This window comes from Liolophura sinensis, chromosome 8, assembly GCF_032854445.1.
Source record: "Liolophura sinensis isolate JHLJ2023 chromosome 8, CUHK_Ljap_v2, whole genome shotgun sequence".
Classification (NCBI taxonomy): domain Eukaryota; kingdom Metazoa; phylum Mollusca; class Polyplacophora; order Chitonida; family Chitonidae; genus Liolophura; species Liolophura sinensis.
Window position 1 is genome coordinate 17,350,097 of NC_088302.1, and position 23,769 is coordinate 17,373,865.

At 38.7% G+C, this 23,769-nt stretch overlaps 1 protein-coding gene across 1 annotated transcript in view; it reads right to left on the reverse strand.

Annotated features, from left to right (window-relative positions):
* Positions 1 to 323: 323 nt before the first annotated feature.
* The window catches only part of LOC135473260 (CD109 antigen-like), a 33,447-nt gene continuing 10,001 nt past the window's right edge, over positions 324 to 23,769 (reverse strand). Inside the window, 25 exon segments of the mRNA XM_064753107.1 lie at positions 324 to 478; positions 1,239 to 1,321; positions 2,102 to 2,204; positions 2,543 to 2,687; positions 3,655 to 3,764; positions 4,352 to 4,414; positions 5,451 to 5,600; positions 6,023 to 6,234; positions 7,043 to 7,082; positions 7,084 to 7,221; positions 7,808 to 7,867; positions 7,869 to 7,883; positions 9,139 to 9,295; positions 10,103 to 10,184; positions 11,309 to 11,485; positions 11,817 to 11,955; positions 12,497 to 12,625; positions 12,865 to 12,966; positions 13,743 to 13,856; positions 14,668 to 14,785; positions 15,940 to 16,090; positions 17,143 to 17,237; positions 18,981 to 19,128; positions 22,554 to 22,611; positions 23,326 to 23,478. Coding sequence (XP_064609177.1) covers positions 467 to 478; positions 1,239 to 1,321; positions 2,102 to 2,204; positions 2,543 to 2,687; positions 3,655 to 3,764; positions 4,352 to 4,414; positions 5,451 to 5,600; positions 6,023 to 6,234; positions 7,043 to 7,082; positions 7,084 to 7,221; positions 7,808 to 7,867; positions 7,869 to 7,883; positions 9,139 to 9,295; positions 10,103 to 10,184; positions 11,309 to 11,485; positions 11,817 to 11,955; positions 12,497 to 12,625; positions 12,865 to 12,966; positions 13,743 to 13,856; positions 14,668 to 14,785; positions 15,940 to 16,090; positions 17,143 to 17,237; positions 18,981 to 19,128; positions 22,554 to 22,611; positions 23,326 to 23,478 — 2,754 coding nt within the window. The 3' untranslated portion in view covers positions 324 to 466.

The window sequence follows — 23,769 nt, forward strand, 5'->3', positions numbered from 1 at the left end:
ACTCCACCAAGATTTGAATATGGCGTATAAAGCTCGTTTTGTTATAAGATTATATACCGAAAGTAGTATATAAGCAATTGCATATACTACAGTTCATTTGAAAATAAGCTTTCCCTTATCCCAGCTGTGAAGAACCAGGATAAGGCTATAGTAAATAAATGTTTCTGAATCACATGAAATAACTGAGGTGGTTTTGGCCAGGTGAAACAATGAGGTATTCATTTTATACCGATTTCCGCGTCACTCAAGCGTGCATACATTTATACCCTATATTACCACCTGTTCATTAGCGAAAACAAGAGAGACAAAGAGACGCGATATACTTTTTTTATAAATGCGAGAAATTTATTTTTGCCCGTGGCAAAAAGAGAAGAAATTTGTGCGCAGGCTGCATTGATATACTAATGGTGTTTACATTCAGAATGAAAAGAATCCCGTGGTCTTGAGTTATTTACCGGTACCGTCTTTACTTTCTAGTCTGAAATAAAATGAAAAAGTAAACATACAAGTTATGCAGATGACCTAAATATTCACAGTTCGAGAGGTACGGCAGGTTATTCTGCAGATTATTCTCCAAATCGTGTCATGTTCTCGGGTCTTTGAAAGCCTCACGAAATGACAAAAGTATACAAAGTGTTTTGAAGGAATATATCCTAGTCCCACTGTAAGTCTGTACTTCCCATTATGACACAGTACACCTCTTCCATTATTACACAGTACACCTCTTCCATTATGACACAGTAAACCTCTTCCATTATGACACAGTAACCTCTTCCCTTTTCACACATTACATCTCTTCCATTATCACACAGTACACCTCTTCCATTATCACACAGTAAATCTCTTCCATTATCACACAGTAACTTCTTCCCTTTTCACACTGTTCACCTCTTCCATTATCACACAGTACACCTCTTTCCGTATGACACAGTAAACATCTTTCCTTATCACACAGTACAAGTGTTCCATTTTCACACAGAACGCCTCTTCCATTATCACACAGTACACTCGAAAAGGGTGTCCTACGGTGAATGAGTGGGATTCGGTCATCAAATTTAACAAACTGCCAAGTTGTGAAGAATCGTCCACTCTCAATCACAAAACGTGTTAATTATATTTTTCGTACATTTTCTCTAAATCACGCCGCTTAATGACAATAAACCAGACAACGCCATTTATGAAAAAATGGATTTACGAGATACTGTGAAAGAGTCCCGAGGTTTTGATGTCTTACACACCTTACATCCGCATTCGGCACAAACGTCACAAACGGAGGCCCGTTTGAGGAGCTGTGATTGGTAGAAGACAGTCACCTGATCCTCTGCAAACGAAAGAGCAAATACAACACTAAAATCGTACAAAAAATACTGTTTGCATGCTCAACATGTAGGAAATAGGGAAAGATTTCACCAACGATAACTGATTTTTTAAAAATATGATACATTTAGAAAGTTATATACTAGTTTTGATTAAAAATGTAGACTAACATGCATTGACGTCATAACCTTTTCAAACTACCCTTTTTAAAATCTCTAGTGCTACAATTTTTTTGTAAAAAGTTTTATGGTAAAAACACAAACACAAGCTGTGTAAATTTTCAAATCGACACATCACTTGCGTTGTTTTATTAAACTCATACTTTACATCACTCTGAAACAATTTTTATTACCCAGACAATAACGAGGAGCAGCATACCATGTAGATAAAATCATGGAGGACTTAAATGACATTACAGTAATCCGCATGTCAAACGTACACAGCAACAAGAAGTTGATCACTAAACAAATACAGTTATTTGACCTTCATAGCATATTTTCAAACTTCAAATTATATGGATCTGTCATTTTTCAAAGCAGCAAAAATAACCTTTATCCAAGTTCATTTATTGACTTAATGTTATGTATAAAAGGGATTGTCTTTGAAGAGACACCGGTCGTCCATAAACCACTATTGCCACCGTCATATACAGGCTCGGACAAATTACATAAATATGTCGGTACGTAAGTTTCATTATGGATCTCCCTTCCCATCTCAGTAGGCGGAGACAATATCAGTGTGACTGCAGTTATATGGATAGCTATTGTGTTGAGACATAGCCTACCAGGGGAGTAATAGTCGTACACCCGGATAGGGACTGGCTGGGACTTGGCGACTAGACCTGTCCTCTGGGCAGTCATAGAGAGGCACACAGGGCTGGTGGTGAACTGTAAACAAACAGCCATAACTTAACAGTTAAACAAAAACTATGGCTAAGGTGGTGGGAGTTGGGCGTGGTGGAGAATAACACAAATGTGATATGTGACTAAAACCCAATAACAACTTTCACTGTATTTGGGAAGTATTTTTCTCCTGGAAAGCACTGTATTTCTCGTGGAATTTTCCACCATGTTAAAGAAAATACTGAAAGACGTTTGAATTTTCAAGTCCAGTTTTTGTATCTACTAACTGCCAGTGGTTCTAGACTGACTAGTCGTCCTCAAGGCTTTCAATTCTCAACGAGTAGGATGTAGAGACTATGTATTATGATCTTGAGGAATCTCACTTCGTCAAAGTACAGGATAACTTTCCTGTCCGCTGTCTCTACCCTCTTCATGCCTTTAACCTTCTTGATACTTTCGACATCCGCCTCGAATCCACTCGGGATTCCGATCTCCTGGACAGCCATGCCAGTTGTGGCGACGAGAGACCTGACGTGGAGAGAAATTGTGTTCTTACTGGAAGTGTAGCCGCAACACGTGTTGCTGTATCTTACAAGAATTCTCTGAGTAACAATCAACTTGCATGCCTTTCTACTTATAGTAAACAGTTAAGTTTCTCGCGTATTGGCGACTCGCCATCAAGCCGGACTGACTACTGAGCTTAAGTATACAAGGCCGAGGGCCGACTCCACAAAGCTGTTTCTCATTTAAATAAAATTTTAGAGCTTATTTTGGCCACCACGGAATTACCATTTAGATCACCTAGTAAATGTCACTTCAAAAACAAATTTATAAATAAAGTTCTTGTAGAATCGTCCCCTGAAGAGTAAAATAAATCTTCTGGCTAAATATAAAGCACTTACAGTGCACTATAGAACCTCATCTGAATTTAGTCATGTCTGGTACATATAGATTATTTATTTACTTTTTTTGTGTTTTACGCCGTACTCAAGAATATTTCACTTATACGAGGGCGGCCAGCATTATGGTGGGGAAATCCACGACCATCCGCAGGTTGCTGACAGACCTTCCCACATACGGCCGTAGAGGAAGCCAGCATGAGCTGGTCTCGAACTCACAGTGACCGCATTGGTGAGAGGCTTCTGGGTCACTACGCTGCGCTAACGCGCTAACCGACTGAGCCACGGAGGCCCCCAGATCATTTATTTACTTTTTCATTAATTGGAGCACTTATAATACTCACGAAAACTTGACAGCCAGGTTGCAGAACCCGATGGTAGGCTAACATGATTGCAACTACCATGGCAACCTGTATCTTGAACATGCGTTGCCATGGCAGTTACAATAGTTAGCCTGCCATCGCGTTGTGGAACCGGTTCAGGTTTATTATACTACATAAGGAAGAAATCAAACAGAGCCCAGAGGAAGCCAAAGCATATTGTCAGAGGTATCTGACAAGCACAATTTACTGTTGCGGTACCAAGTGCGCCTGTACCTTGTGCAGGTTTGGACCGTGAGATGGTTGACCGTCTCCTCCAACAGCTGGGCCCGGACTTCAAAGGACGGTGTTCGGAGGTCGGCTTCCACATTGAACGATACAGATACCTAGAAGAAGATTTTGTGCATCAGACAGCTTCTTTACTTGACTAATATTTTAAGCGGTACACAACAAAGAGTAAGAAGATGAGCTAGACATGAACTCACAGCGATCGCATTGCTACATAAAAGGCTCTTGAGAATTGTGCTGCGAAAGTACGTTAACCACTTGGCCACGGAGGCCCCGACAGCTTATGTACGTCATATCAATCATACCAAAAAGCTTACACAGCCGGATGATGTCATACACTAAATCATTAGATTCTGATATCGAATTAAAACGATAAATTTTATTCCTGATTATACATAAATCATATTTGTAAAGAAATACAATCATATACACGGCCGTATGTGGGAAGGTCTGCCAGCAACCTGTGAATAATCGTCGATTTCCACCGGGCTATGTCCGGTTTTCTTTCACCATAATGCTGGCCGCCGTAGTATAACTGAAACATTACTGAGTACGGGTAAAACACCAATCAAATGAATAAATCAAATAAATAAACAATCATATTCAAAATGTACCCTCCACCCCCCCCCCCCCCCCCAACACACACACCCTCAAAAATATTATCTAAACCAGTTAATAATCTTACCTCGACTAGAGCCATGCCATGACCAGTAGCATGGACATCAACAACTGTTGGTACATTGGGTAGCTGCAATAGAAATAGATACTTTATAAACTTACATCTATTATTTGCAGCAGTGTAGTATTGCCCTGGTCCACTGTAATGTGTTTCTGGAGAACAGACATCTATTTTCTGCAGCTGTACAACAATCGTTCGCCATTATGTGTTTCTGTAGCACAGGCTTACATCTATCGTTTACAGCGGTACAGCATTGCTCTTGTTTGCCATATTGTGTTTCTGGAGCATAGATTTACATCGATTGCTTGCAGCAGTACACCATTGTTCTTTTTCACCATTAATGTGTTTCTGGTACACAGACTTACATCTATTGTTTGAAGTAGTATACCATTGCCCTTGTTTGCCATAACGGGTTTATGGGTCAGAGACTTACATCTATTGTTAACAGCAGTATATCCTTTCCCTTGTTCACAATAATGCGTTTCGGGGGCACAGATTTACATATATTGTTTACAGTAGTATAGCATTTCCCTTGTTCACCATTATGTGTTTCTGGGCACAGATTTACACATCTTGTTTACAGTAGTAGAGCATTTCCCTTGTTCACTATAATGCGTTTCTTGAGCACAGACTTACATCTATTGTTTACAGCAGTACAACATTACGCTTGTTCGCCATAATGTGTTTTGGAGCAGAGATTTACATCTACTGTTTACAGCAGTACAACATTGCACTTGTTCACCATAATGTGTTTTGGAGCAGAGACTTACATCTATTGTTTACAGCAGTACAACATTGCGCTTGTTCGCCATAATGTGGTCTTGAGCACACACTTACATCTATTGTTTACAACAGTACAACATTGCGCTTGTTCGCCATAATGTGGTCTTGAGCACAGACTTACATCTATTGTTTACAGCAGTACAACACTGCGCTTGTTCGCCATAATGTGTTTTGGAGCAGAGATTTACATCTACTGTTTACAGCATTACAACAATGCACTTGTTCAGCATAATATGTTCTGGGGCAGAGACTTACATCTATTGTTTAAACCAGTACAACATTGCGCTTGTTCGCCATAATGTGGTCTTGAGCACAGACTTACATCTATTGTTTGGAGCAGAACAGAATTGTCCTTGTTCACAGTGATGTGCTTCTGGAGCTCGCCCGCCTGGAGGTTTACTTCAATATTGAACTCGGGACTGTATATCAGTTTAGCGAACTCGGATAGTGCTTGGAGAGCGAGTACCGTGTCCTGCATCAATTAGACGACGAAATTTATAAAAACGACAATTAGACCTTGAAATCCGAACGCATTATTATTCGTGACATTTTTTTGCATCGTCTTTGATAAACACACACAATAAATGTGGATTGCATGTATATATCTTCATGAATCTCTAGGGGATATGTATTCCTCTTAAAAACTTATTTAACTGACAAAATTATAATCTGACATAAAAAGTTTTACGGCTCACACCAATACAAAGAAGCAGCTTCTATTTAAATTTCATTTGTATTCAGTAGATACAAGTCTAATATGCATCCATTAAGCATCCTCTTTCAATATTATAATCCGATGTATAATTTTAAATTTGTGATAAGCCATCTTTCATTTAACCAAATCATTTTCTAATAAAGTCCAAACAAGGCCTCTTGAGAAGCGGTATTACATACCTGAGTGGACTTGAACCCGCCGCTCGGATTTCTCTGGGAGACGATCCACTTCATGATTTGTATCCCGTCATTCAGCTGGTCTCTCTCAGCGTACGTCAGCAGGCCGTATGACGTCACTTCTACGTCACGAGCTTTAGCGTCATTCGGCGGAGTCCAGCGAGATGTGGATGGCTTTTTAATCTCTTCCCTAACCTCCCAATGGCGAGTACCATCTGAAATATCACAAAATAAACTGGCTCTTGAAATCATTCCTTGTTTAAAGTGAACATAAAGTCTGCCACTATATATCAGGATATAGCAGGATCGCTAAAACATGACGTTGTGTACACGAATAGCCCTGACCTAGCGCCAAACTAAAAGAAACATCCTCCCTTTTAACACGGAACAGAGCTGATACTCTTCGGTTGGGTATCAGGCGTTTTTTTTTTTTTTTTCTTTTTTTGCATTTTCTCACTGTCACATTGTTTAATACCGATGGTACGGGAGAGCTCCTAGGTTTTGTGACGTCACTGTAGATAGCTATAACATGGCAAAATGGTGTCACCAAATGTGTGGCTAGGTACTGACGATTGTTTACTATTTATTTTGCTGAATAAGCGGTGTAGAATTTTTAAAAATATTTTTAGAACATTTCTGGACAACTACGTTAATAATTAATTCAGCTTTAGTGGTTGACTCTATGTTCACTTTAAAGCATAGACATCACGTTAGTAACAAGACATGTACAGGAGGTCTTTTGGGGTTACATTCATTTTATTTTCTATGGTTAATTAAGAAGCTAATGAAAATCTCTTTGATTCGTGTTTCACTGCAACAAATGGCAAATGTTTCCTGTGGAAATATAAATATGCAAGAGTAGACTTAGAGAGGTAATATCCCTCGGCACATAACGAATCAGTTTTACTGTTTCATGTAGAGCAATATTTCATTAAATACATTGATGGTATTCAAAAATTCATTCTCCTCATAACGAAGTAAATAGAAACTATAATATCAACAGTGGACATGTCTTTCCCCTACCCTTGTTGATGGCGCGAGCGTTGAGCTTGTGTAGAGCCGTCTCCCGCCATGGTACTCTGGGCCAAAACTAGAGCATATGTTGTAATGGCCAAGCTGTATTCATTGGTCATGGTTGGCAGCTTCGCCTCTAGGTATCCACGAGCCTTGACGGCTGCTGTCTGAATTCTCTGCTCCGTACTCTGACATCACAAGAAAACATAATGTTTACCGTCAAAATCAAAAAAACAGTTCTAAACTTTAAGTATTGCAATACGGTCAAAGAACACGAAAGGCCACGATTTAAACCATTACAGATACATGTACATTAAAACTATCGTTTTAAGTATTGCAATACGGTCAAAGAACACGAAAGGCCACGATTTAAACCATTACAGATACATGTACATTAAAACTATCGTTGAAAGGTATATGCAATACGGTCAAAGAACACAAAAGGCCACGATTTAAACCATTACAGTTACATGTACATTAAAAACTATCGTTTTCCTTTACGCTCTTGTAAAGTATTTTTTGGACTACAGTATCTTTTGAAGCTAACTGGTGAAAATAGTATTATCCTTCTCATATATTAGCTGCTATTACTTGTAAAGACTCTTTTTGTATTGTCCTGTATTTAAGCTTAACACTGTTTTTCTGCCTGATCACGACGGTGTCTTCTTTTAGTAAGACAGCTAAAATGATAATGATCTTCTTGTAACGAATTACGCCTTATTGTCTCCATACCTTTATATAACATGAATTATGCTATCAGAAGACTACACTTACGTCCCCGAGGTCGTTGTTTTCCATCAAGGCAATGAGGACAAATGACGTCAGAGCTGGTCCGGGACGCCGATCCTCCCTGCAAAATATGTTAATGTTACAGATGTATTGAATCTGATACCCTATCAAATTTTATACAAAATGAAATCCTAAGCAGTTCGGAAGTGATAACCATGTGGCAATCCAGCAATGCTTCAAAGATTGCAGGCACAAGACCGAGCTTTAAACCACAATCCACATTTCAATTATCAGTTCATGCGAGTTTAGTTTTCGCACATTTACTACGATACCACAACTACGAGCAGCATGTTTGTGTGCACCCGTTTGTCTGCGTGTATAAAGCAAAAAACAAAAAAAGCATCAAAGAACTGAATCTATACGTGTATTAAGTTGAAAACTGGTAAACGTATCCCATGGGTAAAATACATCCATGTCAATATACTTAGGTGAAAACTGGTAACGTATCCGATGTGTGAAATACATCCATGTCTACATGCTTAGGTAAAATCTGGCAAACTTATCCGATGTGAGAAATACATCCATGTCTACATGCTTAGGTGAAAACTGGTAAACGTATCCGATGTGTGAAATACATCCATGTCTACATGCTTAGGTGAAAACTAGTAAATGTATCCGATGTGTGAAATACATCCATGTCTACATGCTTAGGTGAAAACTGGTAAACGTATCCGATGTGAGAAATACATCCATGTCTACATACTTTGGTGAAAACTGGAAAATGTATCCAATGTGTGAAATACATCCATGTCTCCAGGCTTAGATGAAAACTGGAAAACGTATCCAATGTATGAAATACATCCAGGTCTACAAGCTTAGGTGAAAACTGGTAAACGTATCCGATGTGAGAAATACATCCATGTCTACATACTTTGGTGAAAACTGGAAAATGTATCCAATGTGTGAAATACATCCATGTCTCCAGGCTTAGATGAAAACTGGAAAACGTATCCAATGTATGAAATACATCCAGGTCTACAAGCTTAGGTGAAAACGGGCAAACGTATCCGATGTGTGAAATACATCCATGTCTACATGTTTAGGTGAAAACTGGTAAACGTATCCGATGTGAGAAATACATCCATGTCTACATGCTTAGGTGAAAACTGGTAAACGTATCCAATATATGAAATACATCCATGTCTACATAATCCGGTGAAAACAGGTAAACATATCCGACGTGTGAAATACATCCATGTCTACATAATTAGGTAAAAACAGGTAAACGTATCCGATGTGTGAAATACATCCATGTCTATATGCTTAGGTGAAAACTGGTAAACGTATCCGATGTGTGAAATACACATGTCAAATACCTGCATGTTTTTGTGTATGACGCGCCCCGGATCAGGGAAACTCCCGTCGCTGTTCTGCCTCGTTATCATCCAATCAACAGCTCGCTTGATAGTGTCGTCATCAATGAAAATAAAGGATTTTGCCTGGTGAAATGATTTCACAACGAACGCCGTTAACCTGGACAAATGAATCACAGAAAATCAGTGTAATGATAACGAGATGAAAGCCTTTATTAAGAATCATTCCCTGAAAGGTATAAAAAAAATTAAATGATCGCGTCTGGCCATCAGATTTTTATTGTTTTATACGTGAGATCTGCACATTGATACCAAAAGCAAACCCCAATAATCAAAATGGTTTGTTTATTTATTTATTTGATTGGTGTTTTAAGCCATACTTATACGACGGCGGCCAGCATTATGGTGGGAGGAAACCCACGACCATCCGAAGGTTTCCAGTGTTTTAATCCTAATATTTTTGAACACTAAACTTAAAATATCGCTGTGAAAAGTATAGTACATCCAGGCAGCAATAAGCGTTATGCAAAAGCAGAAATACTTATGCAGACTGATTGATAATTCATTCAATGATAATTAATCTGATGTGTCAATTCCTAGAATTTGTCGCCTTGTAGATTTTTATATGGGCTGATTTCTGTTTTTAATTCCCTGTTTACACTGACCCATCAATCTATCTGACTTAACTTAAGCTTCATTATTTTCTTCAATAGAATTGAGAATAACCAGTATGAATAATCATTAAAATAGGGATCGTTTATATATACATTTGGATTATTTGTGAGACAGATGAACACCACTGAATTAAAACAATGTGTAAAACTTACCAAACAATGTCTGCTTAAAGATTCTACCATGCCATTTCCGTGTTTAAAGTGCAATAGAATTTTTAACGGCTGGATTTATATTATTAGACTTCATGTATGCAGCCATTTAATGTTACATGGTTTAGTACGTTTGAACTTACCACATACTTCCGGAAGGATCATTATCGCCAAAGGCACTGAATGAGCCATCCTTGTGTTGATACGTCAACTCACGCTGGTAGCCTGAAGAGCAATAATCCACATTAGTTCATATACATTACGAGTTCTATAGAAAGCATACATCGACCTCCTTTACTGTTGAAAGCTGGAAATAGTCTCCACAGATTCCCGAGGCAACTGTTAGCTTAATGGTGGAGAAAACATAAAAATGACATAAAGTTCAGATGAAAGAGAGCGACAATTTATTCCTAAATGTCGTCTTCAACATTTGTCCCGATTTTTCCTTAAGGGGAAAAATACACTTGAAAATAATTTTTGTATGGTGGATATTTGGGACCACCTTTTGGTATTTATAGTCTTTGTTTAATAATGTCATAAATGAGGATGTAACACAGGTTTAATAAATATTTTTGCACTAGAATTTATTCTCTTCAGCTGACAAATTTATTAAACCTCAATTTGGATCATATTTATATTTTTAATATGTTCATAAATATTATCATAATTTAGGTTAAATACACATGTTTCGATATAAACAACAAATTTATATTCAAACAAATTTGTTAGACAAGCATCACATCCTTATTTAGAGCATTATTATGCAACAACGATAAATCCCAAAAGTTGGTCCCAAATACCCACCATAATAATATTTTCAAATACCCTTTTCTCTTAAAAAAAAAATCCCCCAAAATACGGAAGATCATATTTGCAAATAAGTTTTGACTCTCTTTCATCTGATTTTGACATCATTTTCATGTTCTCTTCTCCTTTAACTACAGAGATTACACACCTTGATGTCAGAAAGTTTGGTACTCCGCAATAGGCTTTGTAATTGTAGATAAAGTTGTATATAGCAAACTTGATTAAATGAAGGTGGGGTTACAGACAACTTAGCATTCTATACAATATATCCGAGACCTATAAAACAGGTGCTATTTCAGTACAGTTCCACGAACATACACGTCAGGCGCAAATAGACCTATATTACTAACATCATGTCTTAAACATAGTAACTTGAAAAAAAAAACTGAAAAATACAAAAACAAAAAAACAAATGGATCTACAATCCCTATTTCACCCAAAATCTTCCAAGCATATTAAAAAGGAAAGGACCGACTGCATAATGCCCTTCTTCACATTGCCATTCTGGCTTTGTGCAAGAGAAATATGGTTAACGATCTTACCTTTCTCCAGGAACCCGATGGCTTTCTGTTTGATTCCTCCCCACAGGTTGTTAGTAGCTGTCAGATATTTCATGACGAAGATGTCCGGAGCAAAGTTCAGCATGTTTTGTTCTCCACACCCGTACGGCATTTTTAACAGGCTATCCAGGTTACTGATGGTTGGACCCAAAAGGTCACCTGTAATAGGTTCACTATTGAACACATCATTTGTTAATCTACTGAGACATATAGGCCTAATTATTGTCTCCTAAACACATTTCATTATAGTCAAAGCACCAATAATCCAAGCGGCGTATGTAGCTAAAAAAAAAAGTGGTATATGATAAAACTATGCTCCGTACTTAACAAATTGGTTCAGTTATGATTTGCTGGAATATTATTATAATAAACAGTTATTACGAATCCGATGTCATATAAATACTTATTGTCTTTCCTCTGGCATGAAACATGCATATATCTTATTTAAATTTGGTTGTACAGGAGTTCCTGGTTTAACTTCACGGTTTACCAATGGCGGTGACGCGTGCGTGCTCAGACCCAGTCACGACGCCTTCCGGTAGGTTGATTGACACTTTCTTGCTGAAGATGTTCGTATTCTTCAAGTCAACCGTGACTGGGATATTAAACTCATGGTGAACACCCTCAGCCTGTGACAATAAATTAAGGTGTTCAAATTGTACACCATGCAAACGTGATGTGGGAGAGGAGTGGGACAGAAATCTAGTATGATGAGCAAGGACTAGATTTAACTTTTTTTAAAACTTGAAACCACCACTTGACTGCAGCTCAATATCTCATTCGGAAATATAGACAAAATAGCATCGAAATGCTTGTCGTTAAGTTGGCTTTATAGACCATGTTGATACTTACGGAAGAAGAATGTGGCTACTTACGCTCTGGAACCGCCTCTTACAAAACCCGCGAGTAGAGAACACGAGTGTAATAAATCACGCGGTTATTCTTTAATCTTGACCCCCGGGATTTTATGATGGGATACACGGGAATTATACTACAAAATCGAGCCGTTTTTGCTTACCTAAACTCTTGTGTTCTTGACCCGCGGGTTTTATAAGACACAGATTTTGTAAGACGCGGCTCCAAAACGCGAGTGACCACATCCGTCTTCCATAGATTCTATCTATTTTCAGAAACGTCACACCATCAAACAGATATTTAGTGAACACCTACCTCAACCAGCAGTTGTCTCTTAACCGCATCGGCGGCTACTGATGACTGTGCCTTGACCAGTACGTCCACGGAACCGAGGACAGCGGGTATGATGGGGAAGTAAACAGACCTGGCCTGGCCTGCCTTCAGCTGCAATCGCACAATGGTCTACACTTAAAACTGACCACTATTCTGTGCATTGACGTAAAACGTATCAAATTTTATCAATTAGGGATTGCTAAATTATTTAGTTTAGAGCTCCTTGTAAATTAATACTTGCTGAAAGAGCGGATGACTAATATAATAAACAAAGATAATGGAAAGGTAAATGTTATACAACATTTTCAAATACCATACATTAAAATTGCTTACAACAAATTTAAACTCACGTGGATCGTTTCCGTCTGTGCACTGGTTGTCACTTTGGTGTGCCCTAAAGCATCCACAACCAGGTTCCGGTAGTTTTCAGATTCTCCAAGCGTTACGAGCACCTGTAAAACGATTCAAATATATTCATCAAGTACTTCTTACATTCAGAGCGAAAGGCTTTGATGCTTAGATCTATGGGATAATTCATGTACTCTTTCGGGCCTACCAATTCGATGTGATCTACGACCACAAACTTGGCAATCTTAGCATTTCACTGCCTTGTCACTCAGCATAAGGGCATACACCAAGATGTGTACAATTTTGTGTCAATATACTGTGACTATAGGTGGGGTGTCGTGTCTGTTGCCTCCAGTATGGCGTTCTAATGAGGAACAATTTTTCAGCCGTATGACGACGAGGACAGGGAGTCCAAGTTGCCGAGTGTTGCTGCCAATGAAATATTATGCCAAAGACACCAGACATGACACCCCACACATGCAGCCACATTATACTGACACCGAGCCAACCAGCTCCGTTTCCTTCCTCTAACCTCTGTGTGTCATGCAGTAAGTACCATTTTCAAAGTCTTTGGTATGAGCCGATCCGGTTTTGATCTAGGTTTTTCGAGGCGGACACTCTAACAATAAAGACACCGAAGTGGTCAACTTTAAATGAATGGTTATGGCTTAATGCTACACCGGCAATATTTCAGCCATATCATGGCCAGCACCAGACAAATATGTTGGTACTGCATAAGACCATCCGGCTAGAAGAACGTATCCAATTTGATTGAAATAATGTTAGAAGAAACGTTAATCTTCAAAGGTAGTGTTTGACTTGCCTCCGACTGCATGAATTCATAATGGAGACAGCATAATCAGTTAAAACGCACACTTACGTCCAGATCAACAGTCAAGTAGTTAAACACGATAGCCTGGAGGACGACTTGCTCTCCTCTTACCACAGAGTAAGGCAAATTCAAGCTCACGAAAAATGGTCGAAAAGCTTCAATCTGCAAAGAAAAGGTTACCAAGGTTAATCCTGTGAAGTACCGCTAAAAGCATATTGACCTTAGTGTTTTCAATCCAACTGCTCACTACATTGCTTAAATACATATGGATGATAAATGTACGTTCTGAATTATTGGGAGTGATTCTCAATTCACATGTCTATACAATCCGGTTCCACATCATGCCACACACCATTCTCTGCCACACACCATTGCTCACTAACAACCTCTTCTTTTCATAAAAACAACAATGCAGAAACAGTGACGTATATTGCTAAATAACAAAAGAGTATGCCGCTTGTTTCAAGCGCGTAATGTTCTCCATTAAATAAAGATTGTCCATGAATTTTATGAAATACTAAAAATATATGTATAACATAAGGCTATTGGTCATGTATGTTAAATCCCCGAAGTATTCTGTGTCCGACGCTCATTTCGGTATTGTATATAAACTACAATATCATCAATGAGCCAGATAGCTGTTGCGACTGGTGCCTCAGTAAACATGCGCAGAATTGGCCACACCTGGCAAAAACAAAAACACGCGGACTTTTGTGACGGCCCAGGATTCAGCTCTGTTCCGGTTTTTGTGTTCTTACATTTTTTAAAACTTTCGACTTAAAATCGTGTTCGAGTCCATATAAACTAAAAGTCGCATTTGTCACGAAATGTAAGAAATTGGCGGAATTGAATGTGACTACCGAGAGTAACAATGCTGCTTAAACATACAGTTTCTGCTTCAGAAAAGAAATACCGAACATGCGCACTGGAAACAACCGTCTCGCTTATTACAGAAATAGTTCGGATAATGCACCTGAGCTGTACTTGGCGCCACTCCTAGTCCACTAACGGGGTTGACAGCAAATGCGCTAGCTACCCAAGATGTTATCGTATCCGGAACCACTGCTGATATCCTGGCAGTGCCATTAGTTCTAGAAACAAAGAAAGCACAGTTGCATGTTACACCGTCAAGTAAATAGATATATGGCAACTTTAATAAGAATGTCTATAATAATATAATTATGCTTTGATTATGCTTCAGAGATGAAAAATATACAATAACCTGAAAGTTGGGAAAAAAAGGAATAAATAAATGTTAGACTGAATTTCAGTTGGCGGAAACTGATATAAATGAACACAAAAAAGGTACTAGGGATAACTTGCTTGGGATTTCAAAGTTTCTTAAAAAATTAAAATACATGAAAGAAATAGTTTAGACATTTTCATGTACCATCTTTTTTTACTTTTGCTCCTCTTAATATTTCGCTCAAATTAAAAGGCTGTACCTGAAATTTTTGGCAATAAATCCATGCTCGCTATTCAAATGCAGTTTTCGGCATTTACCAACAATGGTTCACACGGTGCACAAATTTGACTGAATTTATTAACGCTGACAGATTTTTTGCCAAAAATCTTCCATATAACCTCTTTAATGTTACAAATGTTATAGATATAAAGAAAGGTATGATACTACAAGGGTGTAAGATAAAAGAAAGAACACAGAGAAGCGCTTCAAGAAATGGGATTGGCGGGAAAAGCATTGCAGAATACGATTCAGTCCGTAGGGAAATATTTCAGTGGGTAAAGTAAAACTAGATGTTTGTTTAGGCTTAACTACAGTTTGCCGTATGTTTCGATGATCCTGTCTCCCTGTACACATGGAAAGTTTTTCAGTCTAATCACATTAGAAGGAGGGCGTATTATTTTTATTTGGTGTGTATGTTGGTGGGAGTGGTCGGGGAGGTGGGTCCAGTGTTTAATAGTGCTTGACAGAAAAGTAGTCCGTTATCATAGTCATTTGGTAAATTATTTCTCAGACAAGTATAACAAAGTTGAAAAAAATTTGGTTAAAAGACTTACAGAGACACCTGTTCTAATGCCGAAAGGATATGATCGTGTTCCTATTTAGCAACTATTGCTCATGACAGAGATAAATGGGAAACTTATCTTTGGTCTACAATGCTGTTTACATGTGCAATTTCAAATAAAGACGGTATATTTCAAAGCTTTTAAAGAAAATGGCTGGCATTAAAGTGTGAGGTTTTTCACACGAGAAGAAAATGCCTTTTGAGTTGTGTCAGTTTACCCAACATTCTGGGACGTCCAGAGCCATGTTTCCGGAAAGACTTTCCTTACTCTGGATACCTCTTTTAACCCTGGGCCTGCTTTACTCACCACTTGGGCCTGACCCCCGGGGACTACCTTAACAGACTCCAGGAAATCCCAGATGGGTGGGGCTTATAGAAACAGAAACGTTCAAATCTCAGCAAACTCTTGTGTTGTTACAAAATCACAAAATAAAAGATAGACCACTTCATCTCCAACACAAAGATGGCTACCAGCGATAAAAAAGACACATATACACTTAGCCACATTTGTATATTATGAATCGACACCAGTTCTCGATATTCAAGTGTGTGCAAACCATCCTACTTGCCAATTACAAAAAATGCTGTGGTGTTTTGCTCGAACTGAATATAAAAAGCACTGGACTCATTTAAAACTCACTTCCGAGGAACGATCCTGTCAGAAGCAGAGTTTACGTTGACTGAACAATTCAGATACCTGTATATACAAACGTTTGTTTGTAACACCTGTATAGGATGGGGCTCATATGAATATTTGCATCAATAAAGTGTTTACAGTATATTTTAGGGAACTTCCAACATCAATGAAAGCCAGTCATTAATGTTAACTATTGTAACACCTGCTTTATTTCATACATTACTGTTTCTTTATCACATTAGTATTATTAGGCTCTATTACTTGGTTGCTAAAATCCATGCTTAAACTGGATCTTGCAATTGTCAACTTCGAGATTTCACTGAACAGTCAAGCGAGTAACTTATGCATCTTAGAAGAGTCTATTATTAAGAACGGGTTCAGTTTTTAATGCCACACGATAAATATTATAAACTATTTTCAAACAACCACAGCTATACAAAACGCATTATGTTATACCAGAGTTGTGTTCTCAATTGTTCTCCTAGAGGACAATGGATATTCAACGAGGATACAACAAACCCCTAAGTCAGTGCTTTTTCATTGGAACCTGAATATAGAGTATAGCACATAACATACAGCAGTACTTTATTTTGCTATTTAAGATTGGCACTGGTCAAAGGCGTAGGTTCAGAAAGCGGAGTTTTCGGTACAGCACAGTAGCAGAAGGTTTCTTCGGTTCATATTCAGATATGCACAGGTTGTCAGGATTACCCTATTGTTGTGTACGTCCATAACCACGTTTCTGGAAAGTCTTGTCGAATTTTAGATACTGCCTGGAGTTTGCCTGGACCTTTGTTCCCCGCCCCTATTCCCCCAGAGTTCACCATTCCTCCGAAGGCCATCTCCGGATAGATGTCTGCGTAGTTATAGGTATATATGCTATATGTGAATAATTTTTCAGCAATATATGTGTACCACCGTATATCGGATGCTACAGATTGTCCACAGTTATCTCTCACTGATATGTATCATATCAGCGGTTTAGACCGGAGGAATATTCTTACACCCTATACGCTGAACTACTAAACAGCAATATAATTTTGAATGCTTTAGAAGCACAAATTATGTATCCTTACCGCCATACACATAGACTCCCTGAATACGCCGTAACCCGCGTCTCTACAACCAGAACCCCCCAAAATGTGTGATTTTCCCGTCAAGCACAGATACACATCCTATAGACTACGTGAGTACTTACAACCTATAAATCTGCACCATCAGATGCCAAATGCTGCGAGATTTTTTCATCGTCTGTAACTACCTGTATATATGTTCTGTGAATTCCTATTTCCTATTCTACTTCCCTATACCATCAGAAGTCCCAACTATATATACGATAACAGGCTCAATAGTGTTCTGTATATTACCTTTATTAACATGTAGGCCTACAGTCCTATAAAATTACACGCCTATATTGTGTAGGAATTCTTTGTTATCCACAGTGCTGTAAACACAACAGGTAAGTACGCTGTAAAAATACTTGATAACAGACAACTCTGAACTAGCTGAATTTTATGTTTAAGTTTTTAGAGATTTTATAGAATTCCTCTTACACCAGTACACTGAGGGAAGTTGAGTGCTGACTTAAGACTTGTCAAAAGCACTGTTCGTGAAACCTCCTACATGGGCCTTGTAAGAGGACTTTGTAACATTACTGAATGGTCCAAACTCGCAAAGTTCAGTATAAAAAAAGAAAAATCCGTTATTCCGGATGTAACTAGCATGGGCCACTCAACCAGGACACACGTTAATCACATACAGCACTACATCCTAACATTGTTTTGAGATAGGCAAGAACAGTGCACTTTTTCATCATTTTATACCCAGTTCAAACCAAATAGCGCTATATAGGTGGGCGCAAAAATGCATCCTTGATAAAAACTGCCTACTGTGACTACTAACAATGAATATACACAACACCGTATTAGTTTAAAATTCCGATTTCAGGAACGATCTCATGCATAGGCAAAAGCAGTGTTTCCTTTGATTACGCCATTCATACCCCAGATGATACTTTCACTGCTTCAAAACTTTTCCCGGCATTTTTATTTTGGCATTAAAGTTTAAAACGAGTATAGTTACCCTATCTTTCGGTCCTTCTGACATCAAGGAAATCGGTCATTGTTGTTCAGCCCTAAAATACCAGCTTTATTTATTCTACTGCTACTTTTGTCACACTCAGCCAGGTACCTTAATTCGGTTTTAAAATGTATGCTTCCATAGGTCTGGCGAATCTCAATTTGGAATTTTCAATACAGGATCCACAAGTTGGCCAAAATAGCTACCAGTACCTTCAGCATTTTAGAAATGTCGCCTGTTTCACACGTTTTAATTAATTAAGATTTCTAAACAACAACAGCCGCTGAACAAATCGTGCTGACAACACGGAATGCTTTAACAATGTAAACGAGCCTTTGTAAATAAACAAATATGAGATGTGTACTTCTTATCTGGCTCAGGTCCAATGCTCTCTCTGAACTGTCACTGTAAAGTATAGTGCGGGGACACACATCAGTGCTCTCTAGGGTGATGGAAGTTTAGTATTTGGCATAGGTATGAAGTTAGAAAGCGGAGTTTTCGGACCAATAGGCTAGGAGAAGAGTTCTGAGGTTTGTTGATTACCCTATTGTTGTGTCCGTCCATAACCACGTTTCTGGGAAGTCTTGTCGAATTTTGGACACCTCCTTTAGTTTAGACGAACCTTTGTTTCCGGCCCCTATTGCCCCAGTGGGCACCATTCCTCCTGCCATAGCCATCTCCGGAAAGAAGTCTGTGTAGTTATGGTATGAATGCTACTGGTTAGTGATATATGTGTGTTATAACCTACAACTCTGTACACACGTGTCACAGATTGCCATGTGAAACAACTATATAAAATACGAATTCTTCATTAGTCCCGATATTATATCAATACAGGTGTAAACATTGCGTGAATACTCCATAATAGGCAACTCCATGTCGTTAGAAACTAACTGCTAAAACCTTAAGCTGTTTTTTTATGTCTAAATAAAGAGAATGTCTCAATCTCTATAATATAATCTGTCTCTCTGTCATAATAACCAGTATAGGGTGATCAGACCGCCACTACCTTAACGCACATGTGAGCAAGGTTAAGAAGTTTAACTTTCTGTAAACTTTTACTATTATTTCACCATCTTCATAAGTTCTTTTTCTGACACTTATGTTGGGATAAAACAAGCCTTCGGAGGTTATATTTCCGCCTTATCATTTTATAATATGATTAACTTTGTATATTCAATTATTCAATAATTTCACTTCATTCAAAAAGTAAGTCATTATTCCTGATGTAAATGCGCATGGTTAACTAAAGCAGTCAGTATGTTGTAGGTATATCGCTTTAGTGGCGACCGTCTTAAGCTTTCAGGCGCCATAACCAACTAATAAAAGCAATGAAAACAGTCTATAGATGTCTTTGCAGGACAAGAGCTTGGCTATACGAGGAATGCAGCATCGAGGGTTGTGATATTTCTAAAGGTAATAAGAAATGAGGAAATGCTCAGTCTGAGCGCAAGATTTCTAACAGTGGTCGATTACCCTGTGGTAACAGAAGACCATAGCCAGGTTTCTGGAAACTCTTGTCGTACTTTCTCGACTGTTACAAGTTTTGTAGTGTGGAATCCACCACTCAATCCAGCAGCCACGGTTTTCTCAAACATCACGTTCAGGTCTTTAAAACGAATGAAGCAATGCCGTTCAAAATACGTACACGTATGATGTCTATCGACAAAACCTCAATATAGCAATACAGAGCATCTACACGGCAACGTCATGTCAATCATGCACTGCCCTTTCGGGGTCATATACGGTCAAGCTCACGTGGGTTTGTCGGCGTCCTATACGGTCAATCACACATTGCCAGATGGAGGTCCTATATGGTGAATCACTCGTTACCCTTTTCGAGTCTTATACGGTCAAGCTCACCTTTGTCAGTCGATGTCCTTTTCGGTCAATTACATATTATCCTGTCATATACGTTAAACCACACGTTGGCCTGCCGGTGTCTTATACGGTCAATCACATGTTCGCCGGTCGATGTCCTATACAATTCAACACACTGCCTTGTTGGTGCCCTATCCAGTCGATCATACATTGCCGTGTCGGTGTCTACAAGGAAATTCATACATTGTCCTGTCTGTGACCTAACGATCAAAAATTACTGACCTTTGGAAGTTCATACAGCGGATCAAGCATCGTCTTGTGGTGTATATGTGGTCAACAATACGTTGTTACACTAACTTACAAAGGTATACTGTTCTTAAGTATATGTACATGTAGTTTGCTGAACAAGATTTTTCGATTTGCGAGATTTCCAAGACTTGCGTACCCGGTTTTACATGAAGTAGGTCTAACGTTTCATTTCGGATATACCAATCTGTATCTTAACTTTCACGTACCGGTTTTTATGGGGGGGGGGAGTAATTTATGATCAGTATTTAATCTTGAAAACCTGCCTTGCACACCCTCTCTTTATATTAAACCATTAATCACATAGTCGTTTGTGTGCAACAAAGCTACATGTGCAAAGTATGGCAGAATGTGTGGAAATAATCAAGACATCTTTATCACAAGTCAGTGATGTGAAAGAGCATGTTTGCCAAGCACGGTACAGGGACCATAACGCGTGTTTCAGCAGGATATTATAACTCATTTTAGCAAGCTTAGCATGTTGCAAGAGGTAAGGTTGGGATGTCTGTATAGGCCGGGTTTTATCAAGGGCTGTAAGTCAGGTAAATGTTTGATGACACGATTTGAAGCGGTTGTACTTATTACCCAGTGGAAATGGTAGACCATAGCCAGGTTTCGGGAAAGTCTTGACGTACTTTCTCGACATCAGCAAGTTTTGTGTTGTGAGAACTACCACCCATTCCACCAGCCAAGTGTTTTTCCATCATTATCATGGTTGGGTCTTTGAAACAAATGGCACTGATCAGGTTTAGATTCTAACCGACATTTAGCATGAACATTGTCAATCATAACATCATTACTTCAATCATGAAGTCGATCTCTACACAGTCAGTTACACATTACCACGTCCGTTTCTGCCATGAGTCAAGGTATTTACCATCACTTACACGTTGCCATATGGATGTCTATACGATCCGTTACACATTACCATGCTCCTGTTGGTATGGTTATTTGCACATTGTCATTATTATAACGTGATATGTACCATGACTTATACGTTGCCATGTCGATGTCTATACGATCAGTTACACGTTGCCATGTTCCTGTCTGCAAGGCTATTCCACACTAGCATATATCGTGGTCTATACCTTCACCTACAAGTTGTCATATCGATGTCTATATGATCAGTTACACATTGCCATGTTGTTATCTGCAAGCCTATTTGCACCTTGTCATGTGTTATAGTGTGTGCCATCACTTACACGTTGCCATACTGATGTCTATACGATCAGTTACACATTGCCACATGAGTGTCATTTGGGCGGATCACCCATGACCATGGCAGTGTATATTCTGTAAGCCAAACACCGCCATGTCGTCTGTATGGTCAATCACACTTGAGTGTCTCAGTATTTAATTGGTTAACTTTACCGAAGAGATTCTTTCCTTTTTCCAGTCCAACATACCTCTCACGCAAATGACGTTTTTTGGTGATCGAAAATCATATCATTAACTTAATTTAGCTTCGACATCTCTCGCGTGACAGTCTCCATCTGAGGTCAAGAAACAATGGTGGGTCGATTCTACAACGCCACAAGGCGAGTTTTGAGAATTTTTTCTTATCACAACACGTGCTAGACCTTCCCTCATATTACCCTTGGGGTCCAAAATTAAGCGTTTGTGGTCTAATTTGCCCGGAGTATCTCCCACCATAGTGCTGGCCGCCGTCGTACATGTGAAATACTCTTGAGTACACCGTAAACCGTAAATCACCGTAAAAGTAAATAAACCATTCTTCAGTGAGAACTCGGGATATTTGAAGGAGCTTTCAATATAAAATTAGCTATATGATTTTTTTTTAACAAAAATATCTTAAAATACTATTGACAATTTTTTCCATCACAGAAAAGTAACCTCATTTACCAAAACTTCAAGTCAGTACCGGTATCTATTTTATGCTTAACTCCGTGTTTATAGTAGGTGCTCTAAGACACACAAAGTCGTGACCTTACACCGGTACAAAAATAGTGCAAAAGGTGAAGTACTTACATACTGGTTCGTCGTGGTGGAATACAAGAGCATCTGTGAGGACGAGAACTCCAGCATTCTATGAATCAAAATTGTTAGATATTTGAATGATTATGTTTAATCTGCATGTCGACTGTGGATTATGAATGTGAACTATGGATGTGGATTATGAATGTGGAATATGAATGTGGAAAAAGGATGTGGACTATGAATGTGGATTATAAATGTGGATTATGAATGTGAACAATGGATGTGGATTATGAATGTGGAATATGAATGTGGACCACATGTGCGAATGTGGACTATGAATGTGGACTACATGTACGAATGTGAACTATGAATGTGGACTATGAATGTGGACTACATATATGAATATGGATTATGAATGTGGACTGTGAATGTGGACTACATGTATGGAGGTGGATTGTGAAACTTCATGGCCATGCGGTAATTACGTCAGTATTATACACAGCCACCGGTAAGTGGGAAGGTCTGGCTGCAGCCTGCAGCCTGCGGATTGTCGTGGGTTTCCCCCGGGCTCTGCCCGGCTCCCTCCAACCAAAATGCTGGCTGCCGTCGTATAAGAGAAATATTCTTGAGTATGGCGTAAACCACCAATCAAATAAATAAATAAATACATTAAACACAGCAATCACTATTGGTTTTTATGTGTGTTATATTTTTAAAGGACATTTTGATAAATGAATGGTGCAGGGGTTTGCGCAAAACAGTGTAGAGTTATAATTCACATTCCCTCCATACTGACGATTTACACATAAGAAATTATTCTCACTCTGAATATATCCTCAGCATCATTGCCGCCGTAATAGTATGGGTAAGGCCACCAGATCATTCGCTTCTCCCGCACCATGCCACCACCTAAGAACGGCTCAAAGATGGGATAGTTTGGCTTCACGGTGTCGAAAAGCCCTACAGCCTCCTTCACCTGTTACAAGAGATAGATAGGTGAAAACAACAGACTGACAGGTGTAGCAAAAGACGTAATGGTTAAATCATCATGGAGAGGTGTAACAAGAAAAAAAATGCGTATCAAGACATGCATAGATGTAACACAAGATAGGCGGTTGTAACAAGAGATTTATATTATAACGAGAGATGTTCCTCGTTTATATGATTGCTTCATTTCGAACTAAGGATATTTGCAATTCGATTTTTAACAATAAATTTTTTTGCAATTTCATTTTAAATTAGGAAGAAATATGTGAATGTTTTGTTT